Genomic DNA, 16,074 nt, shown 5'->3' with positions numbered 1-16,074 from the left:
CACTGCCTCTCTGTGGCCTACATGCTGGGTGAGGCCAGATGCCTGAAGTCAGCTCCCAACCTGTTCCACCCAGGTGCTGCCCGAAGCTGAGGCCCAGATGATGAGCTGAAGTCCAGCATCCCCTGGTGGACTCCTGTCCCTCCCCTTGGTGCTACAGGCCTGAGTGCATGTGAGCGTGCATGAGCGTGTCCGTTATTTCAGTGACTTGGTCCCGTGGGTCTAGCCTTCCCCCCTGTGGACAAACCCCCATTGTGGCTCCTGCCTCCCTGGTAGATGACTCAGTGTGGGGGTGGCTGTGGGCAGTGAGCGGATGTGACTGCATCTGACCCGCCCCTTGACCCAAGCCTGTGATGACATGGTGCTGATTCTGGGGGGCATTAAAGCTGCTGTTTTAAAAGGCCCCTGTTGTGACTGTTTGGGGAGATGGGGATGGCAGGGGGTCCGGTTTTCCCTGGGAGGTCAGTGCTCTCCTGCACGGGTGCAGAGTCCCTCTGTCCAGCCCTGGTCACTGTTCTGTGACTCTCAGTGTCCAACTTGTCCCCAAAAAGGAGTAGACAGAGTGGAGGCTGAGGACACGTCCTCACTGCCCCCCCAGGAGGGGATGAGTCAGAGGTGGGGGGCTGCTTCATGCCAGAGCCGTGCCCAGCTCCTACCTCAGGGGCTGAGAGAGATAAATGGGCCCGGAAGGGGGCAGAGGCCCGACCACAGCACAGCACCGCCTGGTCCCAGCCGCGGGCAGCCCCAGCGGCCCCACCTTGCTCCAGAAGAGGCTGCTGCTGGTAGGACTGGGATGGCTCTGGGTGGGATGGGCAGGGCCTTGGGGGCTGAGTAGATCCGGGTATGGGTTATTGGAGGTCTCCGGACGTGGAGTCTCTGGCTGCTTCTCTACCTTGAGGACCCCATTCCTGCCCTTCTTTGTCCACGATCTGCTGCAAGCTCCCTCAGACCTGAGGCTCCTCTTTTGTCCCTCTGTGTTCTCTCCATGCCTTGGTATCCTTATTTTCATCATGCTGTCTGTCTCTGGGGTGGCTCCAGCCTCTTTGTCTTCCAGTCTCCCTCTTTTGCTCTGCCTCCATGTCCTCCCTCTCATCTTTTTCCCTCTTCTCCCTCCCCTCCCCAACTGTACCCATCTCTACATCTAGATCCAGACCTAGCTGTGCTCTCTGTCTCTTTCACTCTCCTTCTTGCTCTCTCCGTCTCCCTGGCCCCTGCTCTGTCTGGCTGTCTTGTGCTTTCATCTCTGTCTCTCTTATCTCCGTCCCATGCCTGGCCTCTCTAATCTCTACCTCTCTGTCTCCTTCCCTTGGTCTCCCTCTCTCTGTCTGTCTACTTTCCCCGTCTGCATCTGTCCATGCGCCACGGCTGCCCAGAACCCCTGCCCTGAGCCTCTTTTCTCCTCGCAGCCTGACCACGCGATGACCAGGTGGGCTCTGCTGGTGCTGATGATCCTGACGTCGGGCAGGGCCCTGCTTGTCCCCATGACCCCTATTCCAGCCTTCCAGCTCCTCCCTCAGAACCCTCCCCAAGCCACTCCCCGCCCTGTGGCCTCAGAGAGCCTCTCAGCCAGCACCGTGGGCCCCTCCACTGCTTGGGGCCACCCCAGCCCTGGCCCCCGCCCAGGCCCCCGCATCACTCTCTCACTGGATGTCCCCATTGGCCTCCTGCGGATCTTACTGGAGCAAGCCCGAGCCAGAGCTGTGAGGGAGCAGGCCGCTGCCAACGCTCGCATCCTGGCCCATGTTGGCCGCCGCTGAGCCTGAGGGCGGGGGTCACCCTGAATTAGGAGACCTGGAAGGCAGCAGCAGAGCAGGACGCACTACATTTGGGCACAGTGCGCCTGGCCACAGCCCCGTGCAGTCACTGCCATGTGGTGTCATATCACAGCTGAGTGCCTCACAGAGCCACAGTTTGTTTGGACAGCCCGGACATTGCCATATCGGGTGACTGCCAAATGGAGTCTTGCCATACCTGGAGCCCCACAGACTTACAATATGTCTGGACAGCTTGGACACTACTGTGGAATGTGACTACCGTGTGGAGTCTTGCCATGTCTGGGTGCCCCACAGTCAAAGAGCAAGAATCTGGACACTGCCAGTGTGGCCACTCTTGTGCCAGTTTTAGGAACCTCAACATAGGAGCCCGGTATTGCATCTCAGACCCATCCACCTAAGACCAGACCTGCAGGTCTTCCCTGCCCCCAACAGGTCACCACACAGGGGAGTGCAGGCTGAGGGTCACATGCATGTTTTGTGCTTCATGAGGCAGCACCCACCCCAGAAGAATGGGGCCGTCACAGGCATCTCCAGGCATGGGTGACCGTACGTGGAAAGTCTGTGGTTGTGACAGCCTTGCCTTGTGGTAGGTGTACGTGTGATCGGTGGGTGCATCTCTGCTGTGGGTGTGTGGGGGTGAGGGGAGGGCATACGAGGGGGCTGGGAAGAACAGATACTTGTCCCCCAAACCCACATGAAGCACACTCAATACACAGCCAGGCACTGTCCTACCCACAGCCCTGCACACCTGGCCTCGGCCCTTGGACACACGATGACTCAGGAGAGAGGAGGCTCGGGCTGCTGGGGCTCCGGTCCAGCCCCATACCTCCTTTGTTGAATTGTCCCAAGCAAACTAAAATGTGCTCACCTTTCCAAGCCTTAGTTTCTTCCTCTGTAAAGCAGAATGATGCCACCAAACTTCTTGCAAACACTGAGTGACGGTGCACTTGAAGGTTCTAGCACGCAGGAAGAGCTCAATAAATGTAGTGACTGGAGAATGGGATGAGTGAGAATCACAGTCATGTGCACCCAGGCAAGGACAGTCAAGGGTTTGGTCATAGCTGACTATGTTGCCCCTCTGCCCCTTCTACTCTGTAGAAGGAGTAGGTTTTGCCTAATCTCACACCCCCAGCTCCATTGCTGGGCTGGAGATGGGGCTGGCCTTCTGAGCAGTGTGGACAGGCTTGCCTGCAGATGGGGCAGATACCCTGGGTACTCTAGACAGCTCCAGCTGGAGACGAGGGCAGACACTGGGCAGTATGGACCGCTCTGCCTGGAGAGAGAGGCCACACGGGCAGGAGTTTGGCTGCCTGGGGTGGGGGCACTGTTGATCTCTCAAGTTGTGAGCAGCCTCGGGGGGCGGGCCCAGGGCGTGGCCGGGGAGGCGGGGCCACGGGGCACACCGTAGCTCCCTCACGAACCCGGAGGGCGGGGCTGCCTGGCTTCAGGCTGCAGGGGGGCAACGGCCCGGGGCCAGTTCGCTTTCAGTATGGACAGAGGCACGGAGGGAGGCAGCGCCCTGACGGACCCCGGGTCAGGGAGCAGTAGGCGGGGTAGGCACCGGCGGCGGGGAGAGGGTGGGGGGATTGGGGAAAGACCAGGGCGCAGTGGGGGTGGTGCTGGAAGGGGTGCGAGAGTGTTGGGTGTCTCTCTAGCTGTAGGGGTGTTCTGAGGGGGCATCAGCCTGTCGGTGGCAAGGAGGAGGGGGAACCCTGTTGCCGTGCAGGGGAGTGGAGGGGCTGGGCCAAGGGGGAACTATAAATAGCTTCTTCCTGCAGCCCAGGGAGAGGGACAGCCAGCTGGAGCTGCCTGAGGCCCTCCCGCTCTACCCTTTGCTGGCCTCCCAGGGGGTCAGGTTTGTCCAGGTCCCCCTCAGGGGTCACACATCAGTTTGGGGAGGCCCAGAAGCTCATTTGGGAAATTTTTCGTATGAAGTGGCTTTAGCCCTTAAACCAGGATTTCTAGGGCACCTACTGTGTGCCTTGTGTGGGTCCTGAGCTGTTCTAAGCACCTACTGTGTGCTCTATCCTGGTCATGAACCTCTCTGGCCCTTACTGTGTGCCTTGGCTGGCAATGAGTCACTCTGAGTGCCTACTGTGTGCCTTGTGCCAAACTGCAATCAGCAAGTGCCCACCACAGTTCACAGGCTGCTTGGTCACATGGCTCCATACCCACAAGCTGGAACCTCACACCGTCTGTGAGCTCTGGGCCCAGGGAGACACTGGGGATGATCCTGGGCTTGAACTGGCTGGACGAAGCTGGAATTCCTGGGAATCTTCCAGTGGCACAGAGGGAAGAGGAGGAGGGAAATAAAGGGGAAAGGAGGCAGTAGAGAGCAGCGGGCTGTGCAGCCTTCCTGTCTGTGTAGGCCTGGGTGCAGGGCTTGCTAGTGTGTGTGCACGTGTGGCTCTGTGTTCATGCTTCCGTGCACTGGCATGTGGGGCTGTGTGGCATTCACTGAGGTCCCTGGGCCTTTATGCTGCAAACGGTGGCTTGACGGTCTGGCCAGGACTGACCAACAGATACAGGTTTGGGGAAGAGTTTGAGCAGCAACAACTGAGGATCGAGGACTTCAGCCAACCTATAGCTTGTAGCCTGGGACACTGGAGAGAGGTCTAGTGGTCAGTGCAGAGGGCACCACGGGAGCCAGCCAGGACCAGGCCAGGCAGGTTCATAGAGGAGGGGGGAGACTGAACAGGACACATTCACACATGAGTGCATGGCGACATCCCAGCACACTTTCCACCCCGTCACTTTGGGATGGCTTCAAGGAAGGAAAAGCCATGAAGGCCAGCTGTTCTCTTGGAAATCTACTGATGCTGTAGGAGCAGAAAGCCAAGAGAGCATTTCAATGGAAGGAACAAGCCAGAGCCCAGGGGTAGGGGTAGGAAATGTGGTGATATGGAAGGTGTGGGAGGTGAGGTTTTAAAGGGCTGGGAGTTCATCTCAGTCTGTCCCACACTGTGGGCTGGCTCTTTGACGCCGGACCCTGCTCTCCTCCCTCAGTTTCCTACCTGAGAAATGGGCGGGGAGACGAGGAGCATTCTTAGAGCAGAGGTAGACTTTGACCTTGGGGAGGGGCCCCAGGCTCCTCCTGCTGGTGACCTGTGGCCTCCCACTGGATGTTGGGACTTGGGAAGGTGTGTCTGGGTCAGCCCAGGGTCAGACTGTTTGGGGAAGAGTGGGAGGTACAGTCATTGCTCTTCCTGAGAAGTCAGGCTCAGACTGGCCTTGGGGACAGCTTCCTCGAAATGGCCCTGGCATCCTGCCCTGCCCTACCCCCTACCCCCTACCCCCAGCTTTTGACTAGCATCCCAGGAGGGGTAAGGAGGGGAATGGCAGGCAGAGGAGGTGCTGGGTGTCTGTGGGTGCTAGAGTATGTAGCCTTTGCAGTGAATGCTGGGGGTTGGATAGGGTGTGGGTGGGTGGTGACAAGGTCTCTGAGGTCGAGGTGACCCCAGGATGGTCTTGGCAATGGCTCGGAGACAGACCGGAAGATTGGCTGTGCCAGGAACCAGTGAGTGGCTTTGGAGAAGTAGGAAGCAGGTGGGTGGTCACAAGGGGCATCAGGAGCCACATATGAGTGTGTTCAGAGCTGCCCTGGTGTGAGGTGGAAGGAGGTGGGAGGTGGACGCTGCAGAGAGAGGATGAAAGAGGAAGTGCTCAAGTCTGTCTGGGGCAGGGCATTCTTCTGGGGGTAGGCAGCTAAAGCTGGTTTCAGGAAGGATCTAGGTGGGCTTCCACCTCCCCATCCATCTCCTGTGAAGTGGGCAAGACATCTGTATCAGAGTTATCTTAAGGGTCCTTGCCAGGCTCTGAAGTGCTGGGTGGAGACAAGTGGGTGGCAGGGAGGTCAGAGGGAGGGGATGCTGCTCCCCTGATGCACTGGGCGGAGCCTTGTTCTCCATGTCCCTAGCACCTGGCTCCTGGCTGGGCACACTTTGGGCAGAGAGAACCTGAGAGTGCCATGATCCTGTCTGGGGGTTTTGTGGAGGACATCGCTAGAGGGCAGTGTGACCCAGGTTTGAGCAGTGTCAGTGGGGGTCCCGGGACAGAAAGTGTACAAAACTTTGAGAAATTGGGCTGAAGAGACAAAGGAAAGTGACACAGGGTTCCTGAACTTCTGGATTTCTCCCTTGCCCCATGCTTCCACTGCATTCTTAGAGACGGGAGGGAGATAAATAATATAAATGATATCACTGATGTGCTTTAAAATGGATTTCTCAGACACTGACACATTTAATAAATACCAGAATCTTGTAGGTTGATGATGCCCGCATTCTGTTTTCCTGATGGAGAGACAGAGATTCATTTAAAAAATATGTAGATTTACAATTTAAAATTTAATTGGTAGAGATGAAATCCTGGCAGGAGAAGTAAGATACTGCCAGGGAGCTTGGTTAAAAGGTCCTGCTCATGTGTTCCAGGTGGGCCAGAGTTTTAGCCTGAGCTTCCCACTAGCCAAGGTAAAAAGAGGAAACATAATCAATTTTGAGATTTGTCCCGTGCCCCTGTCCATGAGGTAAAGAAACTTTTCCAGCGCGGTTGAGTCGGTCGCTTCAGTGGGCGAGGTTAGAGTCCTGGGGCTTGAGAGAGGGTCGAGAGAGGAGCGGACGCAGGGCTGGCGGGCGTGGCAGTTGACAACTGGGATTACGCAGGAGTCACCAGACAGGTCCCGAACAACTGAGATCTGAGGGTCAAGCAGGCCCTGCTCCCGGGCATGCAAATCCCTTCCTCCTAGGGAACCTGAGGTCAAGGGTAGCAGTAAGCAGAACCCGGGTGCTGGGGGGGGGGGGGGGGGGGGAGGGGAGGGGGCAATCTATGCAGGCGAGGCCGTGGGTGAGACTAATACTAATGCGTATCTGAGTGTACGGTTGGGTGTGCCGGGCTAGAGCCTCGGCACATCCCGGGCTAGAAGCTGTGGGGAGCTGGGCATGCGCGTCCTCGATCCCGGCGTGACTGGCGAGCCTGCTGGGTCCAAAACCGGCTGGCAGTCGAGTTGGGCATGCGTGGTCGGCGGCCAGCCCTCTTCTGTTGGGGGTAGGGCCTATTTGTTCTGGGGAGGGGCCTGGAGGAGTTGGATTGGCGTCTGCACGGCTCGAGGAGGGGCGGGGCCGAGGGGCGGGGCCTCGAGTGGCCCGAGGTGGCCTGGCTGCTGGGTCGCGGTCCGCGCAGTCCGACTCATCCCATCCCGGGTATGGCGTCCCCACGGGAATTGACTCAGAACCCCTTGAAGAAGATCTGGATGCCCTACAGCAATGGGCGACCCGCTCTGCACGCCTGCCAGCGCGGTGGTGAGGCGGGGTCCTTGAAAAGGGGAGGGCGGCGCACCGGGATGCGTGGATAGGGCGGCCTGGGCAGTTGTCTCTCATGGAGAGGGGGCCAAGGACAGGTGGGAAACCGGGGACAGATGGGGCTGCCGTGACTGGTGGTAGAGGAGCAGGAACAGGCCGGGAGCCGGGCACAGGTGTGGCAGAGCAGGGGGAAGAGACATGTATATGGCCGCGTCTACGCTCGCTAGGGGCTAGGTCTGGCCGCCATCACCTCTGGCAGGTACTCACTAGGTCAGGGCAGGGGAGGATTCGGAGCTTCGTCCTGCCCTCTCTGCAAGCCAGAGAGTGTAGACCGGTTCTGAGCTGTGTTGGCCTTATGGAAATCATTTGGCCTCTCTGAGCCCAGAAGTTTCAAACGCCCAAGGGTGGGCCATTCCTCCAGTGGGAGGAAGGGTGCTCCTTGGACTTAACTACGCACTTCTGGGCCTAAAACTGAGCTTTGAGAGGAATTTCAGGGAAGTGCAGTTGTGTTGAGAATGGAGAAGGTGAGAACACTGTCCCATATGGACCTGTCTTTGTGTTCATGGCTGTATATGCATCCAGATGGGGTTGTGGGCGAATGGTAAGGTTGGAAGAGAAAACATCCAGGAGACATGCTGAAATCTGTGGAATTGTTAATGAATTGTTACGGCGGGGCCTGCCTTTCCTGGGATCCCGGTGTTTAATCCACTTTACTTGACTTTCTATTTGTCCTTACATGAGTCTGCAACCGCTTATTGCCAAGAAAAACAAAGATTTTTTTTTATAACCGAAACATTATAATGAATTTGCAAATTGGCAGGGACCTCAGAGAACATCTAGTCCAACTCGTGGTACAGATATAGAAATGGAGATCAGGAGATTGTGTGTTGTGCTAGGATCTCCTTGTACACCTTGATGTTTGCTTGGGCATAATAAGGGAGGGGAGGGGCGCCTGGGTGGCTCAGTCGATTAAGCGTCCGACTTCAGCTCAGGTCACGATCTCGCGGTCCGTGAGTTCGAGCCCCGCGTCAGGCTCTGGGCTGATGGCTCAGAGCCTGGAGCCTGTTTCCGATTCTGTGTCTCCCTCTCTCTCTGCCCCTCCCCCGTTCATGCTCTGTCTCTGTCTCAAAAATAAATAAAACGTTAAAAAAAAAATTAAAAAAAAAAAAAAATAAGGGAGGGGAGAGTGCCCCGTGCTTGTTTTGCTTTGGGCCAGCCTGGGGGCTCTTTGACCAAGATGTGAGTCCTGTAGGTGGGCTGTGTGTATCTCTTACTGTACTGGGTCCTGGTAGGGGTGGTCATGGTTTTGACCAGACATTCTGGTGGGTCATGGCTCTAATCATGATGTAGGTCCTGGTAGGAAGCTGAGGTGGTGGTCAGTCTCTTAGCCTGGGGGCCATGGCTTTCCAGTCAGTACTCAGTCTGACTGGCTATGGCTCAGTACTGAGTCTATGGCTACACCCTAGACATCCTTTCTTCCAGACTTTTCTGGAGGGACCGAGGCCAAGGCCTCTTGCTCTTGTGCTTCTAGCCAGTCTGCATTAGGCTGTCTTGTCCTAACAAGGGGGTGGCTGCTGTTACTACATAAAGGCGAAGGAGTCACAACCTGGGCTTTTGGAGGCAGGAACACTCCAGCCACATGGTAGCTCAGCTGTGTGACCTTGGGCACGGAGCTGACTCTCTCGGCCATGGGTTCCTCATCTGTGGGATGGAGGCAGCCATCTCCCTACTCCCAGAAGCTGCCAGGAGCCCCCTCAGGAGGAGGCGCTTGATAAGAGGCAGCAGGTGGCTCTGCCATTTCATCACCACTTTGCTTCTCTGTGTGTCAGAGTCAGGAATTGAAGCATCAGCCCTGAGCCAGCCCCCATTCCAGGTGGCAAAGATGCTGCGACCCGTTGGGGAGGGGTCTGTGTTTCTCCACGCTCCAAGGATGCGATGAAAATGTGGGTCTGGTCTGAGCAGAGGAACTTGTGCCATGGCACTGTCTCAGGGTGTTGCAGCGGGTGGGATTCTGGACTGTCCCAGAACAGGAGAGCTTCCTGGAGGAGGAGCCACCCAAGAAGCCAAAGATGAGACCTGCAGATTGTGTGGTGGTTTGGTCCCCAAGCAAGGGTCCCTGAGTTCACAGCAGGGAGTAAGCCAGGAGTGAACATGGAACCTGTCTGGGCAGCACCTCCAGTCCCTAGAGACTGTTCATGCGGCATTGTACCCTCTACATGGTGGACTTATAACTTGATGGAAGACCACAGGAGGCCCCCCTCTGAGGGAGGGGGATGGGTAGAAGTTGACCTGATCACAGGGCTTTGTGGAGAAGAGGATATAGGGCCTACGGCTGATCTGTGCTGTGTAGTGGGTTGGCTTTGGTGTATAGTCCCTGGCTCCTGAGGGCACCACAGGCTGGTTGGCTGTGCTTCCTCCACCCCCACTCCCCATTAGCAATTCTTCTTCCTTTGGAAAAATTCAGAGCTACACATGAAGGCCTGGAAGTTGTTACCTTCTTCATCATTGACCCCTCAGCTCAGACTTGGAGGAGTTCTGGGGGCAGGTGGGGCAGGGGATGAAGAAAGGAATCAAAACATGGCAGAAAGGACAGTACTTTTGATAGCTTTTATTTTATTTTATTTTATTTTATTTTATTTTATTTTATTTTTTAAGAGAGAGCACGAGCATGCACACATAAGTGGGGAAGGGGCAGAGAGGCGTGCCCAGCATGGAGCCTGATTGGGGGGAGGGGGGCTCAATCTCATGGACTGTGAGATCATGACCTGAGCTTAAATCAAGAGTTGGATGCTTAACTGACTGAGCTACCCAAGTGCCCCTATGATAGCTTTTATTAACAAAAAGGTAACAAGACTTTTCTTTTTTTGTTGTTTATTTATATTTTTTATATTTTTATTTTTTTATTTTAATTTTTTAAATTTTTTTTTAACATTTGTTTATTTTTTAGACAGAGAGAGACAGAGCATGAACAGGGGAGGGTCAGAGAGAGAGGGAGACACAGAATCCGAAGGGGCTCCAGGCTCTGAGCGGTCAGCACAGAGCCCGACGCGGGGCTCGAACCCACGGACCGCGAGATCATGACCTGAGCCGAAGTCAGACGCTTAACCGACTGAGCCACCCAGGCGCCCCAATGTTTATTTATTTTTGAGAGAGAGAGACAGAGTATATGCGGGGGAAGGGGCAGAGAGAGGGAGACACAGCATCTGAAGCAGGCTGCAGGCTCTGAGCTGTCAGCACAGAGCCAGACATGCGGCTCGAGCTCACAAACCATGAGATCATGACCTGAGCCTAAGTCGGAGGCTGAACTGACTGAGCCACCCAGGTACCCCAGGTAGCAAGACTTCTGGGCTAAGGACACGATTGGTGCATGCACGGGACGATAGGAAAGATGACTTTCTGTCCCCTCTGAACAGGACAGTGATGCCAGGCTGCTTTATTTTAAAGAGTACTCCCTTCCCCAGCCTGCCTCAAGGAAGTAGGAGCATGTGCAGTTCAGGAATCAGTTCTGGAACCCACTCAGGACTTGTGGCTGCCCCTGAGGTGACACCGCCAGAAAGTCATCCCTGTGTTGCACTAGGCTTATGTCGGGCCTCTTGACTCCTGGGGCTCCTAAGGCCTTAAGCAAATTTATAGGAAAAGAAATCAGCGAGGTAAGTCGAATTGACGTGTCTGCAGATTTCCCTCTGCACCCGCCTCGTGTTCTAAACGGTGCGTTCTGTTGTCTGGTTGCTCGGGACTGAGGTTCTTGAGGGCCCAGAGCTGCAGTTCCAGCTGTGCACCCAGCTCACCTGGCGCATATGCTCTCTGTTCAGGCGCGGTAGTGGGTTCCCTCTTGTGGGCCTCAGTTTGCAGATTCTCTACTGCTAGCACTTGCTTATGTTTTGCTGTTGTAAGCAGAGCTATTGTGAATACACTTGTACCTTGATCTTTCTTTGGGTCATTTCCTTGGGAGCTTATCTTGAGGAACAGAGATGGTAGGTCATTTATTGCTCTTATTCTGCACCCAGCCCTGGTTTACTGCCCTGCCTGCCCACCATGGCTGTGCATGGGGTCAGGGGATGCTGTTACCAAACACTGGGGGAGGAGGCCGGGAGTTTCTCTGGGATGGGAGATGTGAAGACGGATCCTGAGGTGGTGGGAGAGCCCTTCAGGGAGCAATGGGAAGGAGTGGAGCAGGCTGGCTGCAGGTTTCCCCCATAGTTAGTAGCTGATTCACTGCTCTTTGGTTGCTTGAGAGCCTGGCCAGCAATTGTGCAAACAGCACAGGCCATCGTGTTGCTGGGCCTCAGGATGCAGGGTCTTGCTTAACTTGCTTTTCTCTCTCCTTAGCCAATGCTGAGGTTTTTCTGCAAGCTCACTCTTGCTCACTGTCATCCTGTGTTCCATGAGATCCTCTCCTTCTCTCCCCTGAGGCTCACAGTTTGGGTCACATTTGCCCAACGGTCATGTGCAGGAGCGATGGAGCCCCGACTGGCAAGCAAAGCCCTTTACTTCTCTGCAGGGCCTGCCTGGAGACAGACAGGTGCTTCTGTGCCCTAAGTCTGAAGGGCAGTCTGTGCTAAGGTGCACTTGTGTCCTTAGCCAGGTGTGCTGCCAGGGCTGGGCAGAGGGCACAGGTTCCCAGACCTGCTCTGGCTTTCACATGGAATAGTGCTAGACCTCACTGAGGGATTGTCATCCCATTTTACAGGTGAGGACACCAAGCCTCAAAGTTGCCAGTAATTGTCAGAGTCAGTATAGGAACCCAGACCTGTCTGACTCCTGACCCCTAGACAGGGCTGCCCCTAGGGCCTCTGCCCTCCAGCTCCAGTGAGGGAGACAACTTGAGGGGTGGGGCCCAGTGATCTGTCCAAGGACTACCAGGTGAAGGCACTTGCAGAGCATGGGGCAGTGACAGGTCCCCACACAGGCCCTCTGTCTGTCTGCTGTGGTTTCACATGGCCCAGGTGCTGAGGACAATGAAAGGAAAGCTTCCTCAGGTTTCTGAGGTGAGGCTACACTGAAAGCTGAGACGGGTCACGTGAGGCTGGTGGTTCTGCTGTCTTGGTGTCTGTCCTAGTGGACCAGGGTTTGGGGGTGCTGTGTCCAGACCTGTCCCAGCCTCCAGCCTTGGCAACTTCTCTGGCTGCCACACTGACCCGGTGACACGTGGGATGGTAGGGGGTAGGCTATCAGAGGGTCAGTCCTTGTGGACCTTGGTCTCAGCCCCTCATGGCTCTCACCCCAGGGGATTTCGAGAAGCCGCCCCTCCCCCCAGCCTGCGCCCATAATTTTTGAGCATCAGTCCTGTGCCAGACCCCATGGTCCTGAATGGCTCAGATACTGCAAGGCTGCTCTTGTTTCAAGTGATCAAATGCAGGGGGCGGACTCGTGGGTGAGGTGACCAGGACTGAGGGAGAGAGAGGGTGCCAAGGCAGTGCAGAGGTGTCTTGGAGGAAGAGTTCACTGAAGAAGCAGCTTTTGAGCTGGGCTTTGTACGATGAGGCAGGCAGGAAGGGTAAGCAGTGGGAATGCGCTAGTGGGAACGCTGAGTGACTGCTAGGCTGGGGTGCGGATTCCTGGGTGACAGGTGGCGCGTTGAATACCCTCTGGGCTTTGGCTCTGTCCTGCATGTTCATCCAGGGGTGTGGCACATCCAGCTTTATATCCACAGTGCACATCTGGATAAGGGGCTGGTGAGATTCTGCTGTATCCGCTGGAGCCCAGACAGGCCTGGGCAGTGGGGCCATGCCAGTGGTGGCTCGAGACCAGGGTATGAGGCCAGAAGGCCTGGAGGGCACATCTGAAGTCCTGTGCCAGGAGCAGAGGGAGGGGCACACTGGGAGGGGTCCCAGCTCTTGTCTGACACCAGCTCCTTGCCTTTCAGTTTGCATGACCAACTGCCCAACGCTCATTGTCATGGTAGGCCTGCCCGCCAGGGGCAAGACCTACATCTCCAAGAAGCTGACTCGCTACCTGAACTGGATTGGCGTGCCAACACGCGGTGAGACTTGGCCTCGGCTTCCAAGGGGGCCTTGGGGCTTTGTGAGGGGGAGGGGAGAGGAGGAGAGAAGGCTGGTCTGGGATGTGTCAAGGGCAAGAGCTGGGGCTGCTGCTGTGTGAAAGATGAACCTTTCTTTCCCCCAGAATTCAACGTTGGCCAGTACCGCCGGGACATGGTCAAGACATACAAGTCTTTTGAGTTTTTCCTTCCAGACAACGAAGAGGGCCTGAAAATCAGGAAGTGAGTGTATGTATGTGTGTGTGATGTGTATGTGTGATTGTGTGTGTTTATGGAGAAGGCCCTGGAGCCCAGGTGCCGATCATGACTAAGCTGCTCCTGAGCCCTGGCCTTGCTCTGCCCCCACTGGGCTGTGATAGGGCTGGTCTCCAGACCATCTCAGGATGTGGTGGAGCTGAGGATGTGTTGGATTTGGGGACAGTGGGAGAGGGTGTGTGGCCTCTTGGTAGTTGGCCCTGCCCTGGGGTTCATGAACTCTTAGTAAGGACATCCTGTGGGAGGGGAAGAGGGGGCTTCAGGGAGATGCAAGGGGCTTAGCCAGGGCCAGTCAAGGCTCTTGAGTAAGAAGCCTCTCAGCTTGCTTACCCCAGGCCTTCCATGGGGATGACCTCTAGTAGGGAGGGAGGCCCGAGTAGGTGCAGGGACACAGGCCTCAGGGATGGGGCAGAGTGGGAGTGGGACTACCTACAGGCAGCTTCTCACAAAGCCAGAAGGATCAACCCAGAACCGTGGCCTTCCTTCCCTTGCCCCAGAATAAACTGTATACTTGGAGGATGTTTGGCATGTGCTTGGCATGTTCTTGGCATGTGTAGGGTAGGCTGTGGCTTTGCTTTCATGTGGCTCAAACTTCACACTCTTGCTCTTATTCACGAGATGGGAATTTGCATGTGACACTCAGACTTGAACCGAGAACACCAGCTGGTGGTCTGAGGAGCTATGCTGCATTCTTTTCGGCAGATGTCAGCTGAGGGTTCAAGAAGCTTCCTTGCCCTTGCTCTGGACCCAGCCATTGTGGTAGGGCATTTAGCAGAGGTCTGCCCAGCTGTAGTGACCTCTCCAAATTAAGTACGGGTCCAGGCCAGAAGCTACTGAGTTGTTGCCCAGGCCTGGATTCTAGGCTGCCTGCTCTGTCTCTGGCCACCAGGGGGCAAGAGCTCTTCGCTGTGGCGCTTGGCCCCTCCCCAGGGTTTGCTCTTGGGTCAGTGGGGCTGGGCCAGGCTGCTGCACCAAGAAGGTGGGGGAATCTGACATTTCAGGCCTGTGGCCGAATTGTGGGTCAAACATGAGACTGGACCCTTTGGTGACCCTGACAATAGGGAGGGGAGTGATATTTGAACTCCTGCTGTGTATTGGGTGCATGCTGCCCATTATCACCGCCCCTTCCCATTTTACAGATGAGGAAACTGAGGCTCAGGTGTCTCATATAAGATAACAAGTTACTTCAAAGAGCCCAGACTTGAATCTAAGCCCATATAACACTAAAAACTGTTGTGTCCATCTTCTAGTATTACCCAATTAGTAGGTCAGAGATCATATCAAATGCAGATTCTACAGCATCCTCAAGCCGTGGGCACTGACTAGCTTGCCTGACCTTTCCTTCAGTGGGTGCGGACACCTTACTCTCCCAGATGTGGAGACCAGGTCTGAAAGTGATGGTATTTTAGGATCACGCAGGGTTTGAATTTGAAGCCAGGCCTGTCTGAATCCAAAATATTTGCGAGAACAATAAGAGAGCTGGCACTCCTAGGGCTCACCGGTAATTCTTCTCAGGCTGCCAGTCGAAGGTAGGCGTATTGGGATTAACTGAGATGGGGAAACCCAGCCTCGGAGTGGTTGGGGAGCTAGTCCAGAGTCACCCAGCTGGAACAGAGGCCCCAGCGGTAGCGGCTGGGGGCAGGTTCACATGGGCCTCTCTGCAGGCACACCCTCTGCCTATTCCTAGAAACCCTCCCTTCTGGATCTAAAGCCTGGGTCTGTGCTACCGGACCATTTCCCAATAACCAGCCCCGAACGTCCCACAGCTAACTGGCAAAATAGAAGAATCAGACTTTTTAAAGTGGGAAGCCTGAGAAGAGAAGACTGTATTTCCCAGAGGCCTAGGTTCTTGTATATCGTCGGTCCCTGGAGTTCTACAGCATTGATGTCTGTCCCAAACACTGGGCACAGTGGTCTCCTACTACACACGAGCCCACATGGCGGCCGTGGGCGCATGCACATTTGTCTGACAATTCAGTTCAGTTCTTTTTTTTTTTTTTTTAATTTTTTTAATGTTTTTATTTATTTTTGAGAGAGAGAGAGAGAGAGAGGGAGACACAGAATCCAAAGACAGGCACCAGGCTCCAAGCTGTCGGCACAGAGCCCAATGTGGGGTTCAAACTCGCGAACCATGAGATCATGACCTGAGCCAAAGTCGGACGCTCAACTGACTGAGCCCCCCAGGCGCCCCATTTCAGTTCAGTTCTAACACTATCTATCTGGACTTAGCATCAGTCTGCATAGGTTAAGGGCTCAGTCCCACAGACTGCCCCCACTTTACACTCACACCCCCATCCTCTCAGGCTCCCAGGCTGTTCCTCCCACATTTCCACTGGAGCCCTGAGATGTACGTGGTGCTGCCTTAGCCAGAGCAGCCCACAGATCTCAGCCCAGAGCATGGTGCTGAATGCAGGTGGCCAGAAATGGCTCCGGCAATGCCAACTTCCCAGACTCTCAGAATTCAGGTTTTTGGGCGTGCAAAAGCTTTTTGAAGTGTTAACTAAAAGACCCACTGGGGCACAGAAAGGTCACAAGGAGGCATAGGAACAGAGCTCCTCCCAGTGACCTGGACTCAGCTCTGCCACCAGTTTCCCCATGACCCCAGCAGGCTGCCTCCTGCTCCGCTTGGCCCATGCCTCCATGCACGGGCACAGTGGCCCGGCCCGGTGGAGGCCCTGACAGCACAGCCCTTTGATGCACTGGGGGTTTACGTGCAAAATCAGAAGATCAAACAAATGGAAGAAGATCTAAT

General features: G+C 55.5%; 3 protein-coding genes across 9 annotated transcripts in view; all 3 read left to right on the top strand.

The window, feature by feature from the left end:
• Nucleotides 1-400, top strand: part of COL7A1 (collagen type VII alpha 1 chain) — a 31,029-nt gene extending 30,629 nt beyond the window's left edge. The window contains 1 exon segment of the mRNA XM_043587345.1: nt 74-400. Within this exon segment, the coding sequence (XP_043443280.1) occupies nt 74-90 (17 nt within the window). The 3' untranslated portion in view covers nt 91-400.
• Nucleotides 401-485: 85 nt separating this feature from the next.
• Nucleotides 486-2,767, top strand: UCN2 (urocortin 2). The gene has a single exon (XM_043587346.1). It carries the CDS (start codon nt 1,263-1,265, stop codon nt 1,752-1,754), a length of 492 nt encoding a protein of 163 aa, XP_043443281.1. The 5' UTR covers nt 486-1,262; the 3' UTR covers nt 1,755-2,767.
• Nucleotides 2,768-3,166: 399 nt separating this feature from the next.
• Nucleotides 3,167-16,074, top strand: part of PFKFB4 (6-phosphofructo-2-kinase/fructose-2,6-biphosphatase 4) — a 35,601-nt gene continuing 22,693 nt past the window's right edge. The window contains exons 1-3 of one of the 7 annotated variants that reach the window (XM_043587339.1): nt 3,167-3,325; nt 12,933-13,049; nt 13,193-13,289. In XM_043587339.1, coding sequence (XP_043443274.1) covers nt 3,262-3,325; nt 12,933-13,049; nt 13,193-13,289 — 278 coding nt within the window. In that variant the 5' untranslated portion in view covers nt 3,167-3,261. Of the gene's footprint in view, nt 3,326-6,888; nt 7,067-12,932; nt 13,050-13,191; nt 13,296-16,074 lie in introns of those variants that run through there. The other 6 variants (XM_043587342.1, XM_043587340.1, XM_043587338.1 and 3 more) reach the window with 6 other exon arrangements.

This window comes from Prionailurus bengalensis, chromosome A2 (assembly GCF_016509475.1).
Source record: "Prionailurus bengalensis isolate Pbe53 chromosome A2, Fcat_Pben_1.1_paternal_pri, whole genome shotgun sequence".
NCBI classification, from domain to species: Eukaryota; Metazoa; Chordata; class Mammalia; order Carnivora; family Felidae; genus Prionailurus; species Prionailurus bengalensis.
Note: the sequence above shows the minus strand (reverse complement) of the source record. Positions and strands in the feature narration are given on the sequence as shown.

What these genes read in the sequence shown, in the direction of transcription:
- UCN2 (XM_043587346.1), top strand. Translation starts at nt 1,263, where the DNA reads ATGCCTGGCCTCTCTAATCTCTACCTCTCTGTCTCCTTCCCTTGGTCT.